Consider the following 20,955-nt stretch of genomic DNA (forward strand, 5'->3'; position numbering starts at 1 on the left):
CTATAGAACAGGAAAATAGCTCAGAGAACTGGACAGGGCAAAGGCTACAAAAATGAGCACCTTCCCGAGCTGTAGAACTGAACACGGAAGACCCGTGCTCCAGAGCGACGTTATATCTCCAGCTAAACCATTCCAGTACAGTTACAACACTAGCATCCACCTGACAGTGTGGAAAATTCCTCAGGCATCCACATGAAAAGCAGGGCAAATCCAATCTGACTCATTGCCGGAAAATAAATAATGCTTTTGCCATGCCTCAGCCAGTCCCTCATTGTTGCTGGTTGCAGTCTTGGAACTTCCACCCTCCAGCACTGTGGGAGTACTTTTGCCAAAAGAACAGTAGCAGTTCAAGGTGTCAGCTTACCACCACTGTGTCAGAGACTGTGAGTGACAGGCAATAATCTCTGACCTTGCAGGGTGCCTGGGTGGTGCACTCAGATCCCAATTTACAAATAAATATATATTTTTTAAGATATGCTGAAACTGTATACAGCATTAATTAGCCTGGGTAGAGTGTAGAATTTTGGTCACAAAGCTAAAGAAAAGCCACAATAGTACAAGTGAACCTAATGTCAGCTAACCGCAGGCCCATGACTGCTGTTTGGTAAGCCTGGGCTTGAGTCAGTAGCTTGGTAACTGCCATGCTGGCATAGTCAACCTCAATGTGTACGGCCTCAACAGCTGGCCATAAGAACCAACCAGCCATGGCATTAATTTTCCCCTTGATTTGTTGTATTTCATTTATGAACTCTGATACGTAGGCCAGGTGGCATAGTTGCTGTGCAGACCAAGGGTTTGATATTCTAGTTATCATGTGCACAAGGGGTTTGTGGTCAACGAACACTGTGAAATGGCGACCTTCTAGAAGAAAACAATGATGGCCTGATAGAGACTGAGAAGCTCACGGTCAGAGGATCAGTACATCAGTACTTCCTTTCAGTGGGGGGGGGGGTTGGAGGCGGAGCTGCCAGCTGAAGAAGGCGAGCAGCTGCCACACACCTTTGACCAACTGTTCACGCACAGCACCCACAGCATAATCTGAAGCATCAGTAGTAATGGCTGTGGGTGCATTGGGAAGCCAGTAGGGTCGGGTTGGAAAGAGCTTGTTTGGTATCATCAGATGCCCTGATCACGTCTGCTGACCAGACAACACGTGATTAGGAGTATCACCTTTAAGCGTACTACACGGGGGGGAGTGTAAATTCAGCTCACAGAATGAAGAGGTGATAGAAATTCATCACACCTAAAGTTCTTGTCATTTTCTAGTAGTGCAGGCTGGTAGGAAATCCATAATAGGGGATTTCACATCTTCTGCAGAGAAGGGATGGCGGAGAAAGTCAGTGGTTGACGACCCAAACTGGCATTTAGCAGGGTTAATAATCAACTCGTGATGGCTTAAGCGCTTGAAAAGTGTGCGGAGATGAGATAAGTGTTCGGATTTGAAAGCACTGGTGGCAAGTATGTCAAGGAGAAAGTCTAAGTCTTTTAATAGAGTCCATCAGCTGTTGGAAAGTCTGTGCTACATTGTTCAGTCCAAACGGCATGCACAGAAACTGAAAGAAGCGAAACAGGGTTATCACAACCATCTTGGGAATGTCCTCCAAGCACACAGGTACCTGGTAGTAACCACTAACTAAATTGACTTTGGAAAAAATCAATTTCCGAGCTAAACGTGCCGAAAAGTCTTGGATGCATGGGAGCAGGTAGTGATCGGGAGGAGGGGAGTGGTAACCTCATTAAGGTGTCGGTAATTGCCACATGGGCAGCAACCACTACTGGGCTTAGGGACCAAATGTAGGGGCAAAGCCCAGGGGCTGTTTCAATCGGCGTACAGTGTCAAGTCTTTCCATGTTGGCAAACTCGCCCTTCATGGTTGCCAGGTTTTCTAGGAGGACGGGCATGGATTGCTGGGCCAGTTGTGGAAATCTGGTGCTCAACACTTTGTTTTGTGACTGTCGTGGAGAATGTGGGCTTGGTGAGGTGTAGGAATTCACCTAGTAGTTGAGTAAACTCACATGCAGTGCTGCATGTGCTTGACAGAGTCATTGTCGCAGACATACTGGAAATCAAGGTAATGACCCAAAGTCCTTGACATCCACAAGCCGGCATTTCTTAAGATCGACTCACAGTCCTTGGGCATCCAGGAAATCTGCACCAAGCAGATGTCTAGCCACTTTAGCCAGAACGAGGTCCCATGTCTTAGGTTGCTCACTGAAACAGAGCGTCATCTCGGGGTCCCGTAAGTCTGGATCCTGTTGCTGTTGGCAGCCTCCAGCAAGGTTTCATCGCTCGTTGTCTTCTTATCAATAAGCCATGCCAGCAGCATCCTCACTTGAGCACCTGTGTCACACAGGAAGCATCACCCTGAAAGGGTGTCCATAATGTAAAGTGAACATCCCTGGCAGCTGGAACTCACAGATTTCACCAATCTCTCATGTCCCAATGTGCTGGCACTGTCAAAGTTGCAGGGTGGTTGGCACTTCCTAGTGTTTGTACCAAAGCAAGTGTGGTAAAAACACAGACCTGGGTTTGTTTGGAGGCCTTACTGACTGAGTTTATTGAGGCAGGAAAAGGAGGAGGAACTATGCCTCTCTGCCTGGCTGAACGTAGACTATCAGCTATTCTGATCGGCCTATCAGAGATCTCTTTGGGAACTAGTTGACTTGATCTGGCTGTTGTTCATGATTGCACTTAATAAAAAAAATTAGTGAGGGCAATGCAGACTTGATCAGGCATTTGCTGCATGAAGAGTTGTTTAAAAACAAAACAAGGATGGTGATTTCCCAGGAGAGACAACATGTGGTCCATTAGTTCTGACGATTTAGCGTCACCAAGGTCAGGCAAAGAGAGCAACCATTTGGCATGCTCAGACTCTGATAGTCCAAAAGTCTGTAAAAGGAGTGGGGATGACTGGAAGAATTGAATCAGCCCATGATTGAATGGCGAAGCAGACTCAATGGGCCGGATTGCCTACATCTGCTCTTATATCTTTTGGTCTCATAGGTGAGTTTTAGCGATTGGTATTTATTGTGTCCAGGCAGGTGTTCTAGTAGACTCACCACTCTCACAGCCATGGAGTTGCTGAGGGATGCTACCACACAGAATTATTTGGTGTTGTCAGCGGATATTTCTCGCAGTGCGAATTGGGCCTCGGCTTGTACAAACCAAGCAATGGTATTCCATTCCCAAAACCCCAGTAGTGGGCCGGCATGTTCAATAACTCTGGATTTGTCCTAGAGCATCAGGGTCACGAGTGTAGGTTTTCGCAGATGAAAAGCCACAACAACTCATTTTTTGTGCTCCAAAAACTAAAAACTACACAGTAACCCAACTTCATGTAACTACATCATCGCGTCAAACTAGCCTCAAAGTGAACCCCTACTCAAATGCTGGTGGTTATGACTTACATACATTTCCACCAGCTACATTACCCTACCCTTTCTGGTACTCACCCTCCCCCTTTAGAATGCTGTGGACCCGGTCCAAGACATCCCTGACCCTGACACTTGGGAGGCAACATACCATCCGGTGCCTTTTACACAGAATCTCCTTTCTGCTCTCCTAACTATAGTTAACTGGTCAAAGACCTGGAAAATGGAGTATAAAGGAGGAAGGTGGGAAATTTTGATAAGAGTAATTCAAAAGAACGAATATTATCTAAGTGGTAGGAGGTTGCAGAGCTCTGAGATGCAGAGGGGTCTAGGTGTCAAAGTCAAATCTCTTATCATACGTACAGCATAGGTGCTGTGAAAAACTTACTTCCAGCAGCATCACAGGTATCAGATAGACAACGTTCACAACAAAGACATGAATTATATACTCAGTGACCACTTTATTTATTTCAGAATGGACAACCAATGTGATATATGTGACTTTGACTGTGGAGTGATTGTTGGCTCCTGACAGGCTGGTTTGAGTATCTCAGATATGGCTGATCAAGGAAAAGCAAGGAGAAAATACTGAGGTTTTATAAGACACTAGTCAGGCTGCACCTGGAGTATTGTTAACAGTTTTGGTGCCCATAACGCAGAAAGGATGTGTTGTCATTGGAGAGGTTCCAGAGACAGGTCACAAGGATGATTCTGGAAATGAAGGGGTTAATATATGAGGAGCGTTTGGCAGCTTTGGGCCTGTACTCTCTATAATTTAGAAGACTGCATGCGGATCTCACTGAAATCTGTTGAATGTCGAAAAGACTAGATGGGGTGGATGTGGAGAGGATGTTTCCTATGTTGGGGGTGTCCAGAACTAGGGGCAACTTTTTAAAACAGAGGTAAGGAGGATTTTTTTTTTTAGCCAGAGAGTAGTGAATCTGTGAAATGCTCTGCCACATATAGCTGAGGAGGCCAAGTCCATGGGTATATTTAAAGCAAAAGTTGATAGTTTCCTGATTGGCCAGGGCATCAAAGGCTATGGTGAGAAGGCAGGTGTATGGGGTTGAGTGGAATCTGGGATCAGCTGTGATTGAATGGCAGAGCAGACTCGATGGGCTGAATGGCCTAATTCTGCTACTATGTCTTATGATCTCCAGGATTTTCACTCACAACAGAGTATGGCCAGTGCTTACAACAAGCTGGAGGAACTCAGCAGGTCGGGCAGTATCCGTGGAAACGAGCAGTCAACGTTTTGGGCAGCCCGAAACGTTGACTGCTCGTTTCTACAGATGCTGTCCGACCTGCTGAGTTCCTCCAGCTTGTTGGACATTTTGCTTTGACCCCAGCATCTGCAGTGTACTTTGTGTTTAGAGAATGGGCAGACTATTTCAAGCTGACAGGAAGGCGACAGTAACTCAATGATGCACCATCAATAACTCACACTGAGACGTAGGCGAGATATCGGCTTTTATTGACTGGAAGAAGGAACCAGGAGTGAGTGTCTCTCATACAAGGTCTTGGAGACTGAGGCCGAGCGTCAGGCTGCAGATCTCCTTTATACAGGGGCCTGTGGGAGGAGCCACAGGAGCAGTCAGCAGGGGCGTGTCCCGACAGGCACATAGTTCACCACACTCAATTAACCAGGCGTTACAACAGTGGTGTGTAAAAAAGCATCTCTGAACACTCAACACATCGAAATTTAAAGTGGATGAACTGCCGCAGCAGAAGACCTTGAACATACACTCAATAGTTACTTTATTAGGTACCTAATAAAGTGCCCACTGAATGTATATAAATTAAACTAAAATTATATAAGAGAGAATGTAATTTGAACAAATAAAGGTAAAGTGGATGATTTGCAAAAGGCTATTCTACAACAGTAAGCAATAGGAAACCCAACAGAGGCAGTCTTTATTACTAGGGGAATAGAGCACAAAAGTAAGGATGTTAGGCTTCAGTTGTACAGAGCATTGGTGAGACATGTCTGGAATATGTACAGCATTGGTCTCATGTACAGAAAGATGCTAAAGTGTTAGAAGTAGTTGTCTTAAAATGGAAATTTGGTCAGCCTAAGTTTGTATTTGCCACAGTTCAGAAGAACAAGAGGTAATGTTATTGAAATGTATACGATCCTGAGGAGTCTTGAGGTGGATATGGAGAAGGCATTTTCTCTTGAAGGAGAGACAATTCAGTCTATTTAAAATCATGGGTTACCCATTTAAGGTGGAGAGGAGATGAGTCAACACACACAAAAAGCTGGAGACTCTTTTCTCAGAAGAATCCTTTTCTCTCTTCCTTAAGGGGCAATGGATGTAGAGTCTATTTTTAAGGCAGAGATAGTTAGATTCTTGATAACCAAGGGACTGAAACATTCCACTTGTTAGATAGGGGCGTGGCGATGAAGTTACGGTCAGATCAGCCAGGGATTTAATTCATGTAGATCCATGCAGAAACAGCAGCAGGCAGTACAGTTCACCTGCATACTCACTGAGCGAATGTAGTGCGGGTACGACACAGTGCAGGTAAACAGTAAGGTGCAAGATCATAACAAAGTAGGTTGTGAGGTCAAGAATCCATCTTATTGAACAGTCCTGAAGAAGGGTTCTCAGCCTGAAATGCCGACTGTTTACTGTTTTTCACAGATGCTGCATGGCCTGCTGAGTTCCTCCACCATGTGTGTGTTACTTTGGATCACCAGCATCTGCAGATTCTCACTTGTTTGTTATTGTACAAGAGTTTGATAACAGGAGGATAGAAGCTGTTAGCGTTAGAGCCTTCTTACCAGCCTCTGATGCAACCAGTCAGAATGCCCTTCACCATACACCTATAGAAATTTGTAAAGAGTCTTTGATGATATTCCAAATCTTGTCAGACTCCAACTAATAGAAATGAGTAAATTGCAGTTAGGTTTAATACTGAGATGTATGAAATGTTTCAAAATAATAAGAAGAAAGATTATAACCTGGAGGGATTACTTTGCAAAGAAGTACAAGAAGAGAGGAATGGAGGTATATATTCAGAGATCTTTGAAAGTGTCAAACACGAGGAAATCTGCAGATGCTGGAAATTCAAGCAACACACACAAAAAGTGCTGGTGGAATGCAGCAGGCCAGGCAGCATCTGTAGGGAGAAGTGCTGTCGACATTTCAGGCCGAGACCCTTCGTCATAACTCACAAGTCCTGACGAAGGGTCTCAGCCCAAAACGTCGACAGCACTTCTCCCTATAGATGCTGCCTGGCCTGCTGCGTTCCACCAGCATTTTGTTTGAAAGTGTCAAGGCAGGTTGAGGAGAATGATTTCTCAACTTGCTCCAGGCTTTATAAATGGAGTCATGATGAACTATTAAATTGTTGTCTCCCACTTTGGGAAAGATAAAAAGGTTTTAGGAAGGCAACAGAAGAGATTTATCAAGACAATTGGAGAGATGAGGAGCTACAATTATCAGGCGAGGCTGTTCTCTTTTCGACAAGGCAATATGATGGTGGGATTTAAAATCATGAAAGGAAGGTTTGTTGATGGAAACTGCTTCCACTGATGTGTATGTGTGGGTGGGAGGGAGGGAGGATTGCTTTGTTGCTTGTTCTGTGTTGTTCTGCCAAGCATGATGGGCATGCTATGTTGGTGCCAGAATGAGTAGGCAGTTCACACAAACAATACATTTCGCCGTATGTTTTGATGTACATGTGCTAAATAAATCTGAATCTGAACAAGGACAAAAACACATAAAATACAGGTGACTGACCAAAGAACCAAAAAGTAAGGATTTTGATTGTACTGTGGGCCTGGCAATGGAAGCGGATTTGGGCAGATTCGATTGTGGAGTTTGAAAAGGATCTGGGTGTGTATTTAAATGCAAAGAATAGCACGGCTCCAGCGAGAAGGGGGGAATGGGACTACTTACTATACCCTTACAAAAAACCAGCACAAAGATCGGGCTGATTGACTTCTTCCCATGCTATGACTATTCTGTGATTCTGTGGTATAGAGATCCCAAGTTCTATTATTTTTCTTCAGTTACTAATGGTAATAGCACCTCCAAATTATTCTCAGGAAACTCAAAGAGACCAAAACTTAGACTGAGAGCCACTGGGCTCACAGGTGAAGTTAGAAAGCCATCAATGTTGGGCACCAGGGGCTCAAATAAATCAGTGGATTCACTCTTCGCTGTGTCATTCCATTAAGGGTTCGGAGAAGGTTGGCGAGGATAGTACCAGGGCTGGGCGGCTTGAGTTGTGGATAATCTGGTGTTTTTTTCCTTGGAAGAGGAGTTTGGCTGAGGGATGACTTTACAGAGGAGCAATGGATATGGTAGATGGACACAGTTTTTTTCCTCAGAGTAGGGGAGGGCAGAGGTTCAGATGGGAACGATTTAAAGGAGCTCGGAGGTCTTCACGCACATGAAGGGTCTGGTTCAGAAAAGTCGACTGTTTATTCCCTCTATAAATGCAGCTTCACCTGCTGAGTCCCTCCAGCCTTTTGTGGGTGTTGCCAGAAGATTTCCAGCATCTGCAGAATCTCGTGTGTTTATGTTTGTGACCGGTTCAGACAGGCATCTTGGAGAACGGGCATGGGACGCGGCGAAGGCCCTGTTTCAGCGCAACATGAGTCTGATGCAAGTAACAAGTTCAACATTTAATCTACTCCAGCACGGAGATGTGAAAATCGCGCAGAGATGGAAAGGGGGCACAATCTGAGAGACATAAGGTGCTGGGCGCGGCAAGAGGCGCGCCCTTCTCCTCATTGGCCGAGCCTTGGTGTTTAAAGCAGGAGAGAGGGAGCGGGGCTGCTGTCGGGGCAAGTCGCTGTTCGTGTCGGTTCCTCCTCTCTCGACACTGAAGTGGCGATGGCTGGCTTCACCTTCCTCCTCGTTGTGTTGTGTCTCTCGCCAGGTAGGGCACGGGTTGTTAATACTGCTTGCCCGCAGCAGTGTAACCGAGTCGGTCTCTGTTTACAACCAACTGGGATATTGTTTGCGTTCTTTACGCGGGATGGGCTCGGAGGGCAGCCCCACCCGACCCCGTCCCAATTCCCTGCGGTCACCGGCTCCTTCTGCGCCGGGCTTGGCTTCGATTAGTGACTGCGCACTCCGACTGCGGCCTAAGGGCCGGCCTGGCTTTGTAAAACTCGCTTAACATCGCCGTCTTTCTGCTATTTCTTTTGAAAGGAACTCCGCATCCTCTCACCGAATTGTGCCGAGTGTGGGTCAAATTCAGCTTCATCTCATCCTCGCCAGATTTATCCCGATATGAACCCAATCCCTAAATTCCTTCCCTCCGGTAAGCGCCCCGATGCCGGTTTAGTTGAATTTGTTGGTATATAATTATATGTCAAAGTGAAATGTTAATGGAATGCAATACAGCGAAGAGTGCAATCCACTGATTTATTTAAATCCCAGGCGCCCTGCATTGATGGCTTTCTGATTTCACCTGTGAGCCGAGTGGCTCTCAGTCTAACCACGAGAGGTGAGAGATCTTCCTGGCAGAAACCTTTTTATCTGTATTTCATCTGCCGTCTTGATGGAAGGGTCTCGGCTTGAAACGTAAACTGTTTATTCCCGACCTGCCGAACTCCTCCGGAATTCTGTTCTATTATTTGTTATTCTCGATTGACGGTATCTGCAGAATCCTTTGTGTCACAAAGATGAGAGGTGCACTTCCTCAAGGAGAGGGACATTTTTGTGTACTTTTTGGTGCATTAACGATGCAAGTCATTGTGAACCATCTGACATTGTTGGAGGAGGGTGGTTTGAAAAGAGAAGCGGGATTTACTGTTACCTTGCAGTGTTCGAGATATATTGATTGGTAGGGTATAACACCCTGACTGGAGTTTATATACAATTTCGAAAGTCGTGCGTTTTATTCTAAACACGAGATTCTGTCGATGCTGGAAATCCAGAGTAACACACGCAGATGCTGGAGGAACTCAGCGATTCGGGCAGCATCTGTGAATTAACGATGGACGTTTTAGGTTGAGTTGATGGGTCTGGGCTGATGCATTTTATTCTGGTGTTTTTAAAAGTGGCTGTGAAAGAAAGGTCAGAGTGTCTTTAGATCACGTGGTCCTGGTGCAGTCACACTATGGAATTGATCTATGTTGATCTGATCCTAATGCAGATCAGGTCTTTCTTAAGCGCGATGCTGTGGATCCCGCGATACCAGACTGTACGGAATGAGCTGCCACTTCCAAGCATGCATTTTGTAACATGCTGGGAGCATATCTGGCTTCCTTTTCCAATGACTTTTGTAATGATCACAATTAATAAAATGTAATTACTGTTCTTCCTCATTTCAATGTATTAATTGTATTAATGGTAAGACTCTTGGCAGTGTGGAGGATCAGAGGGATCTTGGGGTCTGAGTCCATATGATGCTCAAAGCAGCTGTGCAGGTTGACTCTGTGGTTAAGAAGGCAAATGGTGCATTAGCCTTCATCAATCGTGGGATTGAGTTTAGGAACCAAGCGGTAATGTTGCAGCAATATAGGCCCCTGGTCAGACCCCACTTGGAGTACTATGCTCAGTTCTGGTCGCCTCATTATAGGAAGGATGTGGAAGCCATAGAAAGGGTGCAGAGGAGATTTACAAGGATGTTGCCTGGTCTGGGGGCATGCCTTATGAGAATAGGTTGAGTGAACTCGGCCTTTTCTCCTTGGAGCAACAGAGGATGAGAGGTGAACTGATAGAGGTGTATAAGATGATGAGAGGCATCGATTGTGTGGATAGTCAGAGGTTTTTTCCCCAAGGCTGAAATGGCGAGCACAAGAGGGCATAGTTTTAAGGTGCTTGGAAGTAGGTACAGAGATGTCGGGGCAAGCTTTTTCACGCAGAGAGTGGTGAGTGTGTGGAATGGGCTGCTGGTGACAGTGGTGGAGGCGGATACAATGGGGTTGTTTAAAAGACTCCTGGATAGATACATGGAGCTTAGAAAAATAAAGGGCTATAAGTAACCCTAGGTAAATTCTAAGGTAAGGATATGTTTGGCACAGGGCTTATATTCTGCTGTAGGCTTTCTATGTTTCTATGAAGTCAGCAGGTCAGGCAGCATGCATGGAAAAGAGTAAACAGTTGACATTTCGGCCTGAATTGGATTCCAGCATCTGCAGATTTTCTCTTATTTGTGATTGGACTACTACACTACGAAGTCTCTTCCAGGGATGCCAAGCCTGAAAAAGTTTAAATCTCCCTTTCGAGCTGATGAAGGGTCTCAGCCTGAAACAGCGACTGTACTCTTTCCCATGGATGCTGCCTGGCCAGCTGAGTTCCTGCAGAATTTTGTGTATGTTACTCTTTAAAGCATACTACTTCAGTAAAACACTGCAGACTTTCAGCTTTTCTAGTGTTGCGAATATCATGATCGTGGGCACCTGTTTTTTTTTAAAGTTGTGTTTCAGTTTCTTCACATTATTCAACTGGTCAGCTGTCCGAGCTGGAACCAGTGTCACCCAAGCAAGAAGTCCACTGAAGTGCAGCCAAGCTGAGAGGAGCAATGGCTGTAAGAGACGCGTCTGGAACAAAGCACAAAACACTGCAACTCAACCCGAAACTTCATAAATGCTGCCTGACCTGCTGAGTTCCTCCAGTGTTTGTGTGTTGTACCAATTCCCAGCATGTGCAGTTCCTCATTCTGTATAATGAATTTGGATGGGACTTGACAACAACCATTAAAAATCTCTAAAATTGTGAAGGAAAAGTTTTTAAAGTTCAAAGTAAATTTTTAATCGAAGTACATTTATGTCACCATGTACAGCCCTGTGATTCATTTCTTTGTTGGCATACTCAATAAATCTATAGCATAATAACCATAACAGAATCAATGAAACACCACACCAACTTGGCGTTCAACCAGTGCGCAAAAGACAAGACTGTGCAAATAAAAAAGAAAAAATAATAATAAGTAATTAAGCAATAAATATCCAGAACGTATGAAATATCCAGACCTTGAAAGTGAGTCTATTGGATGTGGGAATATTTCAATGATGGAGCAAATGAAGTTGATTGATGTTATCCCCTTCGGTTCAAGAGCCTGATGGTTGAGGGGTAGTAACTGTTCCTGAACCTGGCAGTGTGAGTCCTGAGGCTGAAGAGTGTTGCGTTCAATTCTGGTCTCCGTATTTGAGGAAAAATATACTGGCTTTGGAGATAGTGCAGAGGATGTTCACCAGGTTCATCCTAGAGGTGAGGGTATTAGGATGAGGAGAGAATGAGTTGCTAGAATTCAGAAGAATGAGAGGGGATTTTATAGAAACATATAAAATTATGAAAGTGATAATTAAGACAGAGGTAAGAAATTTTTTCAACTAGTAACTAGAAGACATAGGCTCGCGATTCGGAGGAATAAATTTAGGACAGAGATGAGGAGAAACTGCTTTTCCCACAGAGTAGTGAATCTGAGAGTCTTTGCCCAGGGAAAAGCTGCACAGGTCACCTCATGAAATATATTTTTAAGATGCAGATTTTTGCATAACAGGGGAACTAAAGATTATGGGGAAAGGGCAAGTAAGTGGAGCTGAGTACACAGCCAGGTCAGCTGTGATCTTATTTTATTTAATGACAGAGCAGGCTCAATGGGCCAGATGGTCTACTCCTGATCCTAGTTCTTGGGTCTTTATGAAAGGATGGCATTACACTTGTACACAGTTCAGGCCACCTGAAATCCATGCAAGCTTGTGAGACGGACCAAGAGGAAAGACTAGTTAGGAAGAAAAGTTGTGTCAACTTAACTGCATGTGTTCACTGTTTTCAAAACTTACTGAACCCAAACTGACCATTTGGCCATGGGGAAGGATCTCAAACTGAAATGTTGACTGTCCACCTCCCCTCCCTCCTCGGATACTGCTGACCTGCTTTCTTTCAGCAGCTTGTATTTTTGCAGGTCAGCAAGAGATTGTGAGAAGTTTCTGCCGCAGTTTGCTCCGTGCTTACTTTGTGTCTTGGTCTCTGGCAGAAACCAGAGGTGATGTGCTCCACTCTGGGACTGTGCAAGTCTCTGTCACAGTTTCCCCAGCAGGAAGTGCGCTCCAACACCATCCCTGAGCAGCAACCAAGCCTGGCCCACCTGCTTCCGTCTCGTCTGTATCCTGCAAGCCGGATACCTCAGCAGGTAAGATGAAGTTTAATCAAATGAATTGGGATTGAATTCAACTCTTGAGGAAATGAATGAGATTATTCAGGCTTCCACCACTTGGTCATCATAATGGAAGGGTTTATTTCACTTCAGACCATCTGGGGGAGAGGCGCAGAGTGTGAGAGGGACTAGCAGTTCTGATTGAGGCACAGATGTTTTGAGTTAAAGGTTTGCTCCCAAGATTTGAGCAAGTAATCTAGGCTGCTACTTCAGTGTGGCACTAGCAAATTATGCCCAGGAAGAAGCTGAGAACAATTTTCATTGATTGCCCATGCCTGCACATGATATCATTCATATGCCTATCTAAGAGCCTCTTAAACACCTATCATACTTGCCTCCACTACCACCCCTACTGCTGCATTCCAGGCACCCACACTTTGCCTTTATAATTAAAAAAAAAGCCTGTCCCATACATTACCTTGAACTTGCCCTCTCTCTCTCCTTAAATGCATCCCTTTAGTATTTGATTTTTCAGTGCCTGGGGAAAAGATACCGGGTGCCTTCTCTATCTTTGCCCCTCGCAATCACAATCTTGCACATTTCTGTTAGGTCTCCCCTCAGCTTCCACTGCCGCGGAGAAAAATCCCAAGTTTGTCCAGCCTCTCCTTATAGCATGTGCCCTCTAACCTAGCATCCTGGTGAATCTCTTCTGCAGCTTCTCCAAAAACGTCACATCCTTCCTAGACTGGGGCAACCAGGATTGAATGTAATATTCTGGATGCGGGCTAGCTGGAGTTTTAAGGCTATAATATAACTTCCCGGCTCTTGAAGTGAATGCCCTGACTATGCGCCTTCTTTAGCACCCTATCAACCTGGGTAGCCACTTTCAGGGAGCCTTGGACTTGCACCCCAACGTCACTCTCTGCATCAGCACTGTTGCCATTAACAGTATGCCATCCCTGTATACCATCAACATATACTCGCTGTTCTCTGTGGCAATCTTTCACAATAATTGCTAACTGTCTCTTTAAGAGCATTACAATTAACACTTGGACCTTGCAATATATAACTTTTTACAGTACTGTAGAGGTCTGTCTGCTCTGTACCAATGAGGGTCGAACTTCCCAATTAGCACCCACTACTTTCGCAAGCTTGTGAGTGTTTGTTTATCATTATTCGATTGTTAGATCTAGTCTTTGCTGGCAAGTCCAATGTTAGTTGCTCCTCATTGACCTAGATGTCAGTTAGGAACCAACCACATCGCCATGGATTTGACCACAATTTCCTAACAGATGTCAGTAATAACGGATGGGGTTTTACAATAACATGGTCACAGCTACTGATGCTAACACTCGGGCTTAATTACTGGAATTTTAATACCTCCCCTCTTGCACTGGTAACTTGACTCTGTCTTTGGATCTGATCTCTGTGATACCTCATCCCCCGTGACTGGAGGATCTGAGCTGGGTATAACTTAGCAATGCTGTATCCTCCCAGCCTCTCACTTCATCCTCCTACCCACCTTCCCCCTCATTGGATCTCACCTATCACCCCCCTTGCTTCTTACTTCATCCCTCTTTCCCCCAAACCGTCCACTTGGGCCCTCACCTGGCTTCACCTGTCATCTGCCAGCTGGTACTCCTTCCCCTGCAACCCTCCCCCAGCCCTGAAAAAGGGTTTAGGCCCAAAACTTTGCGTGTTTATTTCCCTGCATAGATGTCGTCTCACCTGCTGACAATCCCGAGTTGTGTTTGTTGCTCTGGATTTCCAGCATCTGCAGAAGCTCTTGATTCTTTGTTCCTTGTCCAAACATAATCTAATTTTTTTTTTACAGTTTACTGGAATTCAAAGGTTTCAAAGATACACTTAATGTCAGAGAAATGTATACAATACACATCCTGAAATCAACACGTACAAACAAGCTGGGGGAACATCCTGAAATAAGGTGTCTCCGTTTCACAGTGAGACGGGAGACATAACAAACAACTCACTGGTTTACAGTGTTAAAAGTCCTTTGCGCCACTTTTTCCGAGCTCTGTGCCCAAAGATCTCGGGTCTCTGGGCGCGCAGCCTTAGATCTTTCATCTGCCATGACAAACCGACCTCCTGTCCGGACACCGACCTTCGATTTGCCCGTCCCCAGAGCCATGAAATCTTGACCCTCCGGAGGCGAGCTAGGCTCTTAGGCCGAGCCCTTGGCGTGCCGAATAACGGCCAGTCGTGAAACCCGAGAACAGGTCCCAGTCCCGCAAAGAACTGTAGATCAGCGTCTTCAAAAGAACCCTGAAAGAGAAAAAATGGAAATAGAGCTGTTAGGCATCATTAATCCTCTTAAGCTCCTCCTCCCTCTCTTGCTATTAATGCTGTAACACATCAAAAAGTTTACTTAAAAAAACTGCAACCCTGCCTCATAGTTCCTTCGTTGGGCAGAGATTGAGTTCAAAAGCCTTGAGGTTATTTTGCAGCCTTTAAATTTCTAGATAGATCACATTTGGGAGTACTGTGTTGTGGTCAGATACGGAAGCTTTAGAGAGGGTGAGATGAGATTCACCAGGATGCTACTTGGATTAAAGAGCATATTTTAAGAGAATAGGTTAAGTATGTTAGAGCTTTTCTCAGTGGAGCAAAGGAGGATGGGAGGACATGCATAAGATGATAAAGAGGCATAGATAGTGAACAGCCACAATCTTTCTCCCAGGGTAACAATAACAAGAAGACATAACTTTAATTGAATAGAGGGAAGTATAGGGGAAATATCAGAGGTAGATTTTTTTTTACTCTAGAGAGTTAAGTGCATGGAACGCAACTGTTGTGGGTGATTGTAGAGGCAGGTAAGTAGGGGCATTTAAGTGACTCTTGGCCATATGGATGAATGAAAAACGGAGGGCTATGTGGGAGGGAAGGGTTAGATTTATCGTGGATTAGGTTAAAATGTTGGCACATCTGTGCTGTACTGTTCTGTTCTATAAAATGGGAGAGGTGGTTGGTCACTGGGCCCTCGAGCCCACCCTCCTAGCCACTGTGATGTGGCGACTCAACCATCCTTCTGCCTTCGCAGATGCTGCCAGACCCATTAGTTCCTCCAGCAGTTTGGGTTTTTTTAATGGAAATCCTTGGCTCGATGGTAATGGCAAAACATTTTGGGATCTGATGTTCCATGTTGTCCTGGAATATCTGGTTGGTTGAATTACTTATTGATTGACTGAGATACAGCACAGAGTAGGCCCTTCCAGCCCTTCGAGCTGTGCTGCCTAGCAACTCCGGATTTCACCCCACCCTAAGCACAGGACAATTTACAACGACCAATTAACCTAACAACCAGTACGTCTTTGGAACTTGGGAGGAAACCGGAGCTCCTGGAGGAAATCTGCACAGTCACAGGGAGAATGACAGGAGTTTAACGCATTCACTGGTACTGTAAAGCGTTGTTCTAACCACTGTGCCACCCCAATTTTGAGCTGCTAAATCTATTCTAAATCTACCTGATGTGTACAATAAGAGTAATGTAGACGCCAATGAAAGTTGCCTTCAATGTGAGGATGAGAGAGAATCCAAAACTTGCTTTGACTGTCTTTCTACTAATACCACCTTCGACAACTGTATCAAATGACTCTGTCATACATTCTCCCTTTAGGATAGCAGCCCAGTTTGTTAATTTTCCTTCAGTCAATACTTCTGATGTTTAAAATAAATTTATTACAGTATGTGTATGTCACCTTACGGTCCCTCTATCCTCCAAGTGCTGTTAATAATTGGAGTGGTAAGCCTAACAAATGTTAGTTGGCAGATACTTTGTCAAAAGCTTGTTTGCTGAGGTCTTTGAGAGATCCCTTCCCTGAAAACTGAAGCAGTGTTACTTCAGAATCTTGCATTAGAGACCTTGGAACATAGAAGTTCGAGAAATTTGAAAGAAGTACAGTTGGCCCTCCTTATCTGCGGATTCCACATGTGCGATTTCAACCAACAGCGGATCGGGAAAACCCAGAAGTTCTCTCTCCAGCCTCATAGTTTGAGCATGTACAGACTATTATTTCTTGTCGTTACTCCCTAAACAATACAGTGTAGCAACTATTTACATAGGATTCACATTGTATTAGGTATTATAAGTAATCTAGAGATTATTTTAAAGTACAGGCAGTCCCTGGGTTATGAATGAGTTCCATTCCCGAGTCCATCTTTAAGTCAGAATTGAAGTCGGAACAGGTACATCTGGTCTTATTTAGCGTCAGTTAGTCAAATGTTTTTCTTAGTATATAGTATATATTTTACCTTTCTATGCATATAAAACTTAAGAAACATATGTATTTCAATAATTAAACCACTGCATTGCTTAGTAATAATTGTAGTTTTCATCACACAGAACAACAGCAAAGCAAATCTCTCACCTCCCTCTCACCCACGTAGCCGTGCATACACACAGACAATCCTCTAACTCCAGGACAGCCCATCTCTGGACCTCCAGCCACCAATAGACTCCCAGACACTGGACCTTTAACTTTGCTAATGGATTTACATATCCAAGGCTTTGGCCGCCAGGGCTCATCTTCCAAACTTCAATTGACCTTCAGGCTTCGATCTTCTGTACCCACCCCAGGACTCGCCAATTTTGACTACTGAAGGACCCCAAGCACCAGGCCTCAAACTCTGGACTTGAGCCAATAAATCTCGCAGATTTCTACAGATGTACCATGGAGAGCATTCCAATTGCCTACATCACCGCCTGGTATGGAAGGGAGGAGTGCTAATCCACAGGATCAAAGTAAGCTGCAGAAAGCTGTTGACTTATTTAATTACTTATTTAATTCAACTATTTAATATATATACATACTTACTATAATTCACAATTTTTCCTCTGTTATTATGTATTGCATTGTACTGCTGCCCCAAAGACAACAAATTTCACGACAAATGCCAATGATATCAGACCTGATTCTGAATCTGATTCTCTTCCAGGATCAGCTGCACGGAATGGGCAGGCTCCTGGCCCATTGTGTATTGTCCTGCTCAGTCCCATTTTCCTGCTCAGTCATCATTTTCTCCTCCAGTTACTCATCTCATACCTTTATGCATGACAGACACATCACAAGTTTTGGATATGTTGCTCATTTATCTCTCACGGGCAGTCAGAGCAGAAATAATAACTGGAAAAAATGAGAAATACAAGAGATTCTGTGAATGCTGGAAATCCAGAGCAACACAAGCAAAATGCTGGAGGAACTCAGCAGGTCAGGCAGCATCTACAGAGAGGAATAAGCTGTCGATGTTTTGGGCCGAGACCACTTATCAGGAAACCCCTTTGTAGAAACACAAAGAGACGAGAGATCCCTTTGTAGGGGATCTATTCTGAGCTTAACTTATTGATGCCACCATGAAGAAGCCACGCTCAATGAGTAGTTTGAGATGTTGTATATAACCAACAACTCTAGTTATTTACTTCAGATGTATCATGGAGAGTGTTCTGACTGGTTGCATCATGGCCTGTTTTGGGTTCTCCAATGCACCAGATCAGAAAAAGTTGCGGAACAATAGCTTCCCCAATGATATGTTTTGTAACTCCAAAAACTAACCAAAAGAAAAACACAGGATCTGGGAAATAGTTCTACTTAGTTTTACATTAGTGAGGTTCACACATATGACCTGGTGGCATAATGACGTACGTCATTCACATACTTTTATAGTGCCTTGAAAAAATATTCAGCCACCACAACTATTTTCACACTTTACTATCTCGTTTTCTAAATTTAAAATATATTGAAGTAGGATTTTGAGCTAATGTACAAAGTATTGTGCATCATGCCAAATCAACAGAAAAATTCCAAAACCTGTCAATAATTTAATAAAAATTAAAACCAAAATTGTGAGACTAAAAAGTATTCATCCCCTTTGTAATTACTATATTAACTTTACTCAGTTGCAATATACTATATTACCTTACGAAGTCAACCAATTTGTTGATGTAGAAAATTAGATCACCTGTTTTCAATGAAGTAGTGAAGGCTATCGGGAACACTTCTGGCCAATTTGTAGCTGCATCCACTACTGCCAAGATATTTGTGCCCGTGAATGGTCTGGCAAAATCCACATGAATCCTTTGCCAAGACAGTTAAGCTGTTCCCAGGGATGAAGAGGCACTGTTCTTGGCACCTCTGGATGTGTTGGAACCCCAAGCGGTATATGGCAAGCTGCTTGATCTGCCGATCTATCCCAGGCCACCAGTCAAAGCTTTGAGCCAATGCTTTCATTTTAACCATGCTCAGATGACCGACATGTAGCTCTTCCAATACTTCAGCTATAAGTTTGGATGGTACAACTCTCAGTCCTCACATAAGGTAACATCCATCAAGGGCAAGTTCATCCTGGCATGGTAAAGATGGGGGAACTGGAATTCCTGCTGTACATCCCAGCCACTTTGGGAAGCCGGAGGCAGTGGGGGATCCTTTCATCGGATCATTCCTGCCATGATAGGAAGACTTCCAGTTTGTATTAGGAAGAATACGTCAAAAGGAACATCTTTTTAAAAATTTTCACCTATTTCCGTTTCCAAGAGTAAACAGGACAATCCATCAGCATTTTCATGATTAGTTATCCTCTTGAGTTCGACCTTGTAGTTGTGTCCTCCAAGAAACAGAGCCCATCTCTGTATTTGTGCTGCTGCTGTTAGTGTCATACCCTTCAGCGGATTAAAAATGAGCACCAGCGCTTGATGGTCAGTAATGAGGGTAAACTCTCTCCCATATGTTTTACATCAACCAAACTCAAGGCTTCTCTGTTAATCTGTTCATAATTTTTCTTGGCAATGGTAGGGACTGTACCTATACCATAAAGCGAGGGGTTACAGGCAAGCTTCACTGGACAAGGTAGATCATAATGTGTGAGTACAGTGTCTGATGTCACCATTTCCTTTAACTTTTGGAAAGCCACCTCACACTGTTTTGTCCATTACCAATTCTTCCCGATCTGTGGTAATGAGTGCAGTAGCACAGGGGTGGAGCACAGTAGCCAGGTTTGGCAGGAACCCATCATAGTAATTGACACATCCTAAAAAGAATCACAACAATTTTCCAACAGGGCAGCGCGACGCAACTTGCAGCGGCCACTCCGGAACTGATTATCTGTTATTTGTGAAGTGGGGTGCCGTGCGCAATCATAATCGATTGTAAACCGACGTGGGAGCACGGAGGAACATCGGGAAATCTCCAGGAAGACCTTCTTCGTTGCTGCTGCTGTTGTGAGGTCCGGGACTCTGCTGGGAAGTACAGGCCCCCAGTCCTCGGGGTCGCGTTACCGATGGCCATTGGCGGGGCCCTCTTAACACGCTCGGCAGAGGATGGTGCTTGGAAAAACTGTACCGGAGGGGATGGTCGGAGGCTCGGAGATTCAACGGACTCGGAGTCCGCTGCGGACAGGTCGTTTTCGGTGTGTGCTGTGTCTGCGAGGCTGAGTCGGGCGGCGCCGTGGAAGTCCATAGTGGGGGTATTCCCTTTTGCCGCCGGCATGGAATGGCAAGTCTGTCAGGATCCTGGGGACTTGTGGAAACTGTGTGGTGATTTCTTTTGAACTTATAGTCCTTTAACGTCTTTGGACTATTTTTACCGTGTCCATGGTCTGTTTTTTTTTTATCAATTATGCAATTGTTTGCACTGTTGTAACTATATTTTGTAACTATGTGGTTTTGTGCAGGTTTTGTAGCTTTAGTTTTTGGTCTTGTTTTGTCTGGGGAGCTCCTTTCCGGGGAACGCGCTAGATGGTAGCGCAATATTAACACGCAGCAGCCTCTCCGGACACTGGATTGGGGATTGCTAAACGTTATGTGGATTTTCTGGTGTAGTCTGTTTTGTCATATGCTTTTGTGATATCATTCTGGAGGAACGTTGTCTCATTTTTTAACTGCATTGCATTTGTGGTTTCTAAATGACAATAAACTTAGTCTGAATCTGAACTGTAGCATGCCCTTTGGCCTTGGGGCATCCACCACTGCTTGAATATTCTGAGCACACTTGTGTAATTCTTGTGAGTCAATAGTGTGACCACAGTTAGTGATGCTTGTTTTAAAGAATTCACATGAGTTGTGTAGTGCTCTGAGCCAATAAACTTATCGTCTTTTTAACACTGTCTTAAGATTTTGGAGATGTTCCTTGTCATCCTTGCTGGTAACAATGATGTCATCCAGATAATACTGAGTGCCTGAGCAGCCTTGCAGCAACAGGCACATAGCTTTCCACCATTTGCAAACGCTTATGCTACTCCAAAAAAAAACTATTATAGTGATAAAGCTGTCGTGAGTGTTTATGGTGAGAAACACTTTGGACTTTTCTTCTATCTCCATCTGTAGGTAGGCTTCAGTTAAGTCCACTTTGTTGAAATATTTTCCTCCAGAAATGTTTACAAAGATATTCTCTATTGATCTGCTTTCAGTACTGGGTTGATAGTGTCCTTTAAATCACCACAGATTTTGACAGACCCATTCTTCTGGACCACTGGGACCACTGGTGTTGCCCATGGGCTCCACTCAACCTTG

General features: G+C 44.3%; 1 protein-coding gene across 4 annotated transcripts in view; it reads left to right on the plus strand.

The window, feature by feature from the left end:
• LOC132390295 (prosaposin-like) overlaps positions 1-20,651 on the plus strand; it is a 55,808-nt gene extending 35,157 nt beyond the window's left edge. For 2 of the 4 annotated variants that reach the window (XM_059962913.1, XM_059962912.1), the window contains 2 exons: positions 12,318-12,473; positions 19,506-20,570. In XM_059962913.1, the coding sequence (XP_059818896.1) occupies positions 12,318-12,473; positions 19,506-19,562 (213 nt within the window). In that variant the 3' untranslated portion in view covers positions 19,563-20,570. Of the gene's footprint in view, positions 1-8,353; positions 8,652-12,317; positions 12,474-15,605; positions 17,197-19,505 lie in introns of those variants that run through there. The other 2 variants (XR_009510850.1, XR_009510849.1) reach the window with 2 other exon arrangements.
• Positions 20,652-20,955: the final 304 nt, after the last annotated feature.

Source organism: Hypanus sabinus, unplaced genomic scaffold, assembly GCF_030144855.1.
Source record: "Hypanus sabinus isolate sHypSab1 unplaced genomic scaffold, sHypSab1.hap1 scaffold_836, whole genome shotgun sequence".
Taxonomy (NCBI): Eukaryota; Metazoa; Chordata; class Chondrichthyes; order Myliobatiformes; family Dasyatidae; genus Hypanus; species Hypanus sabinus.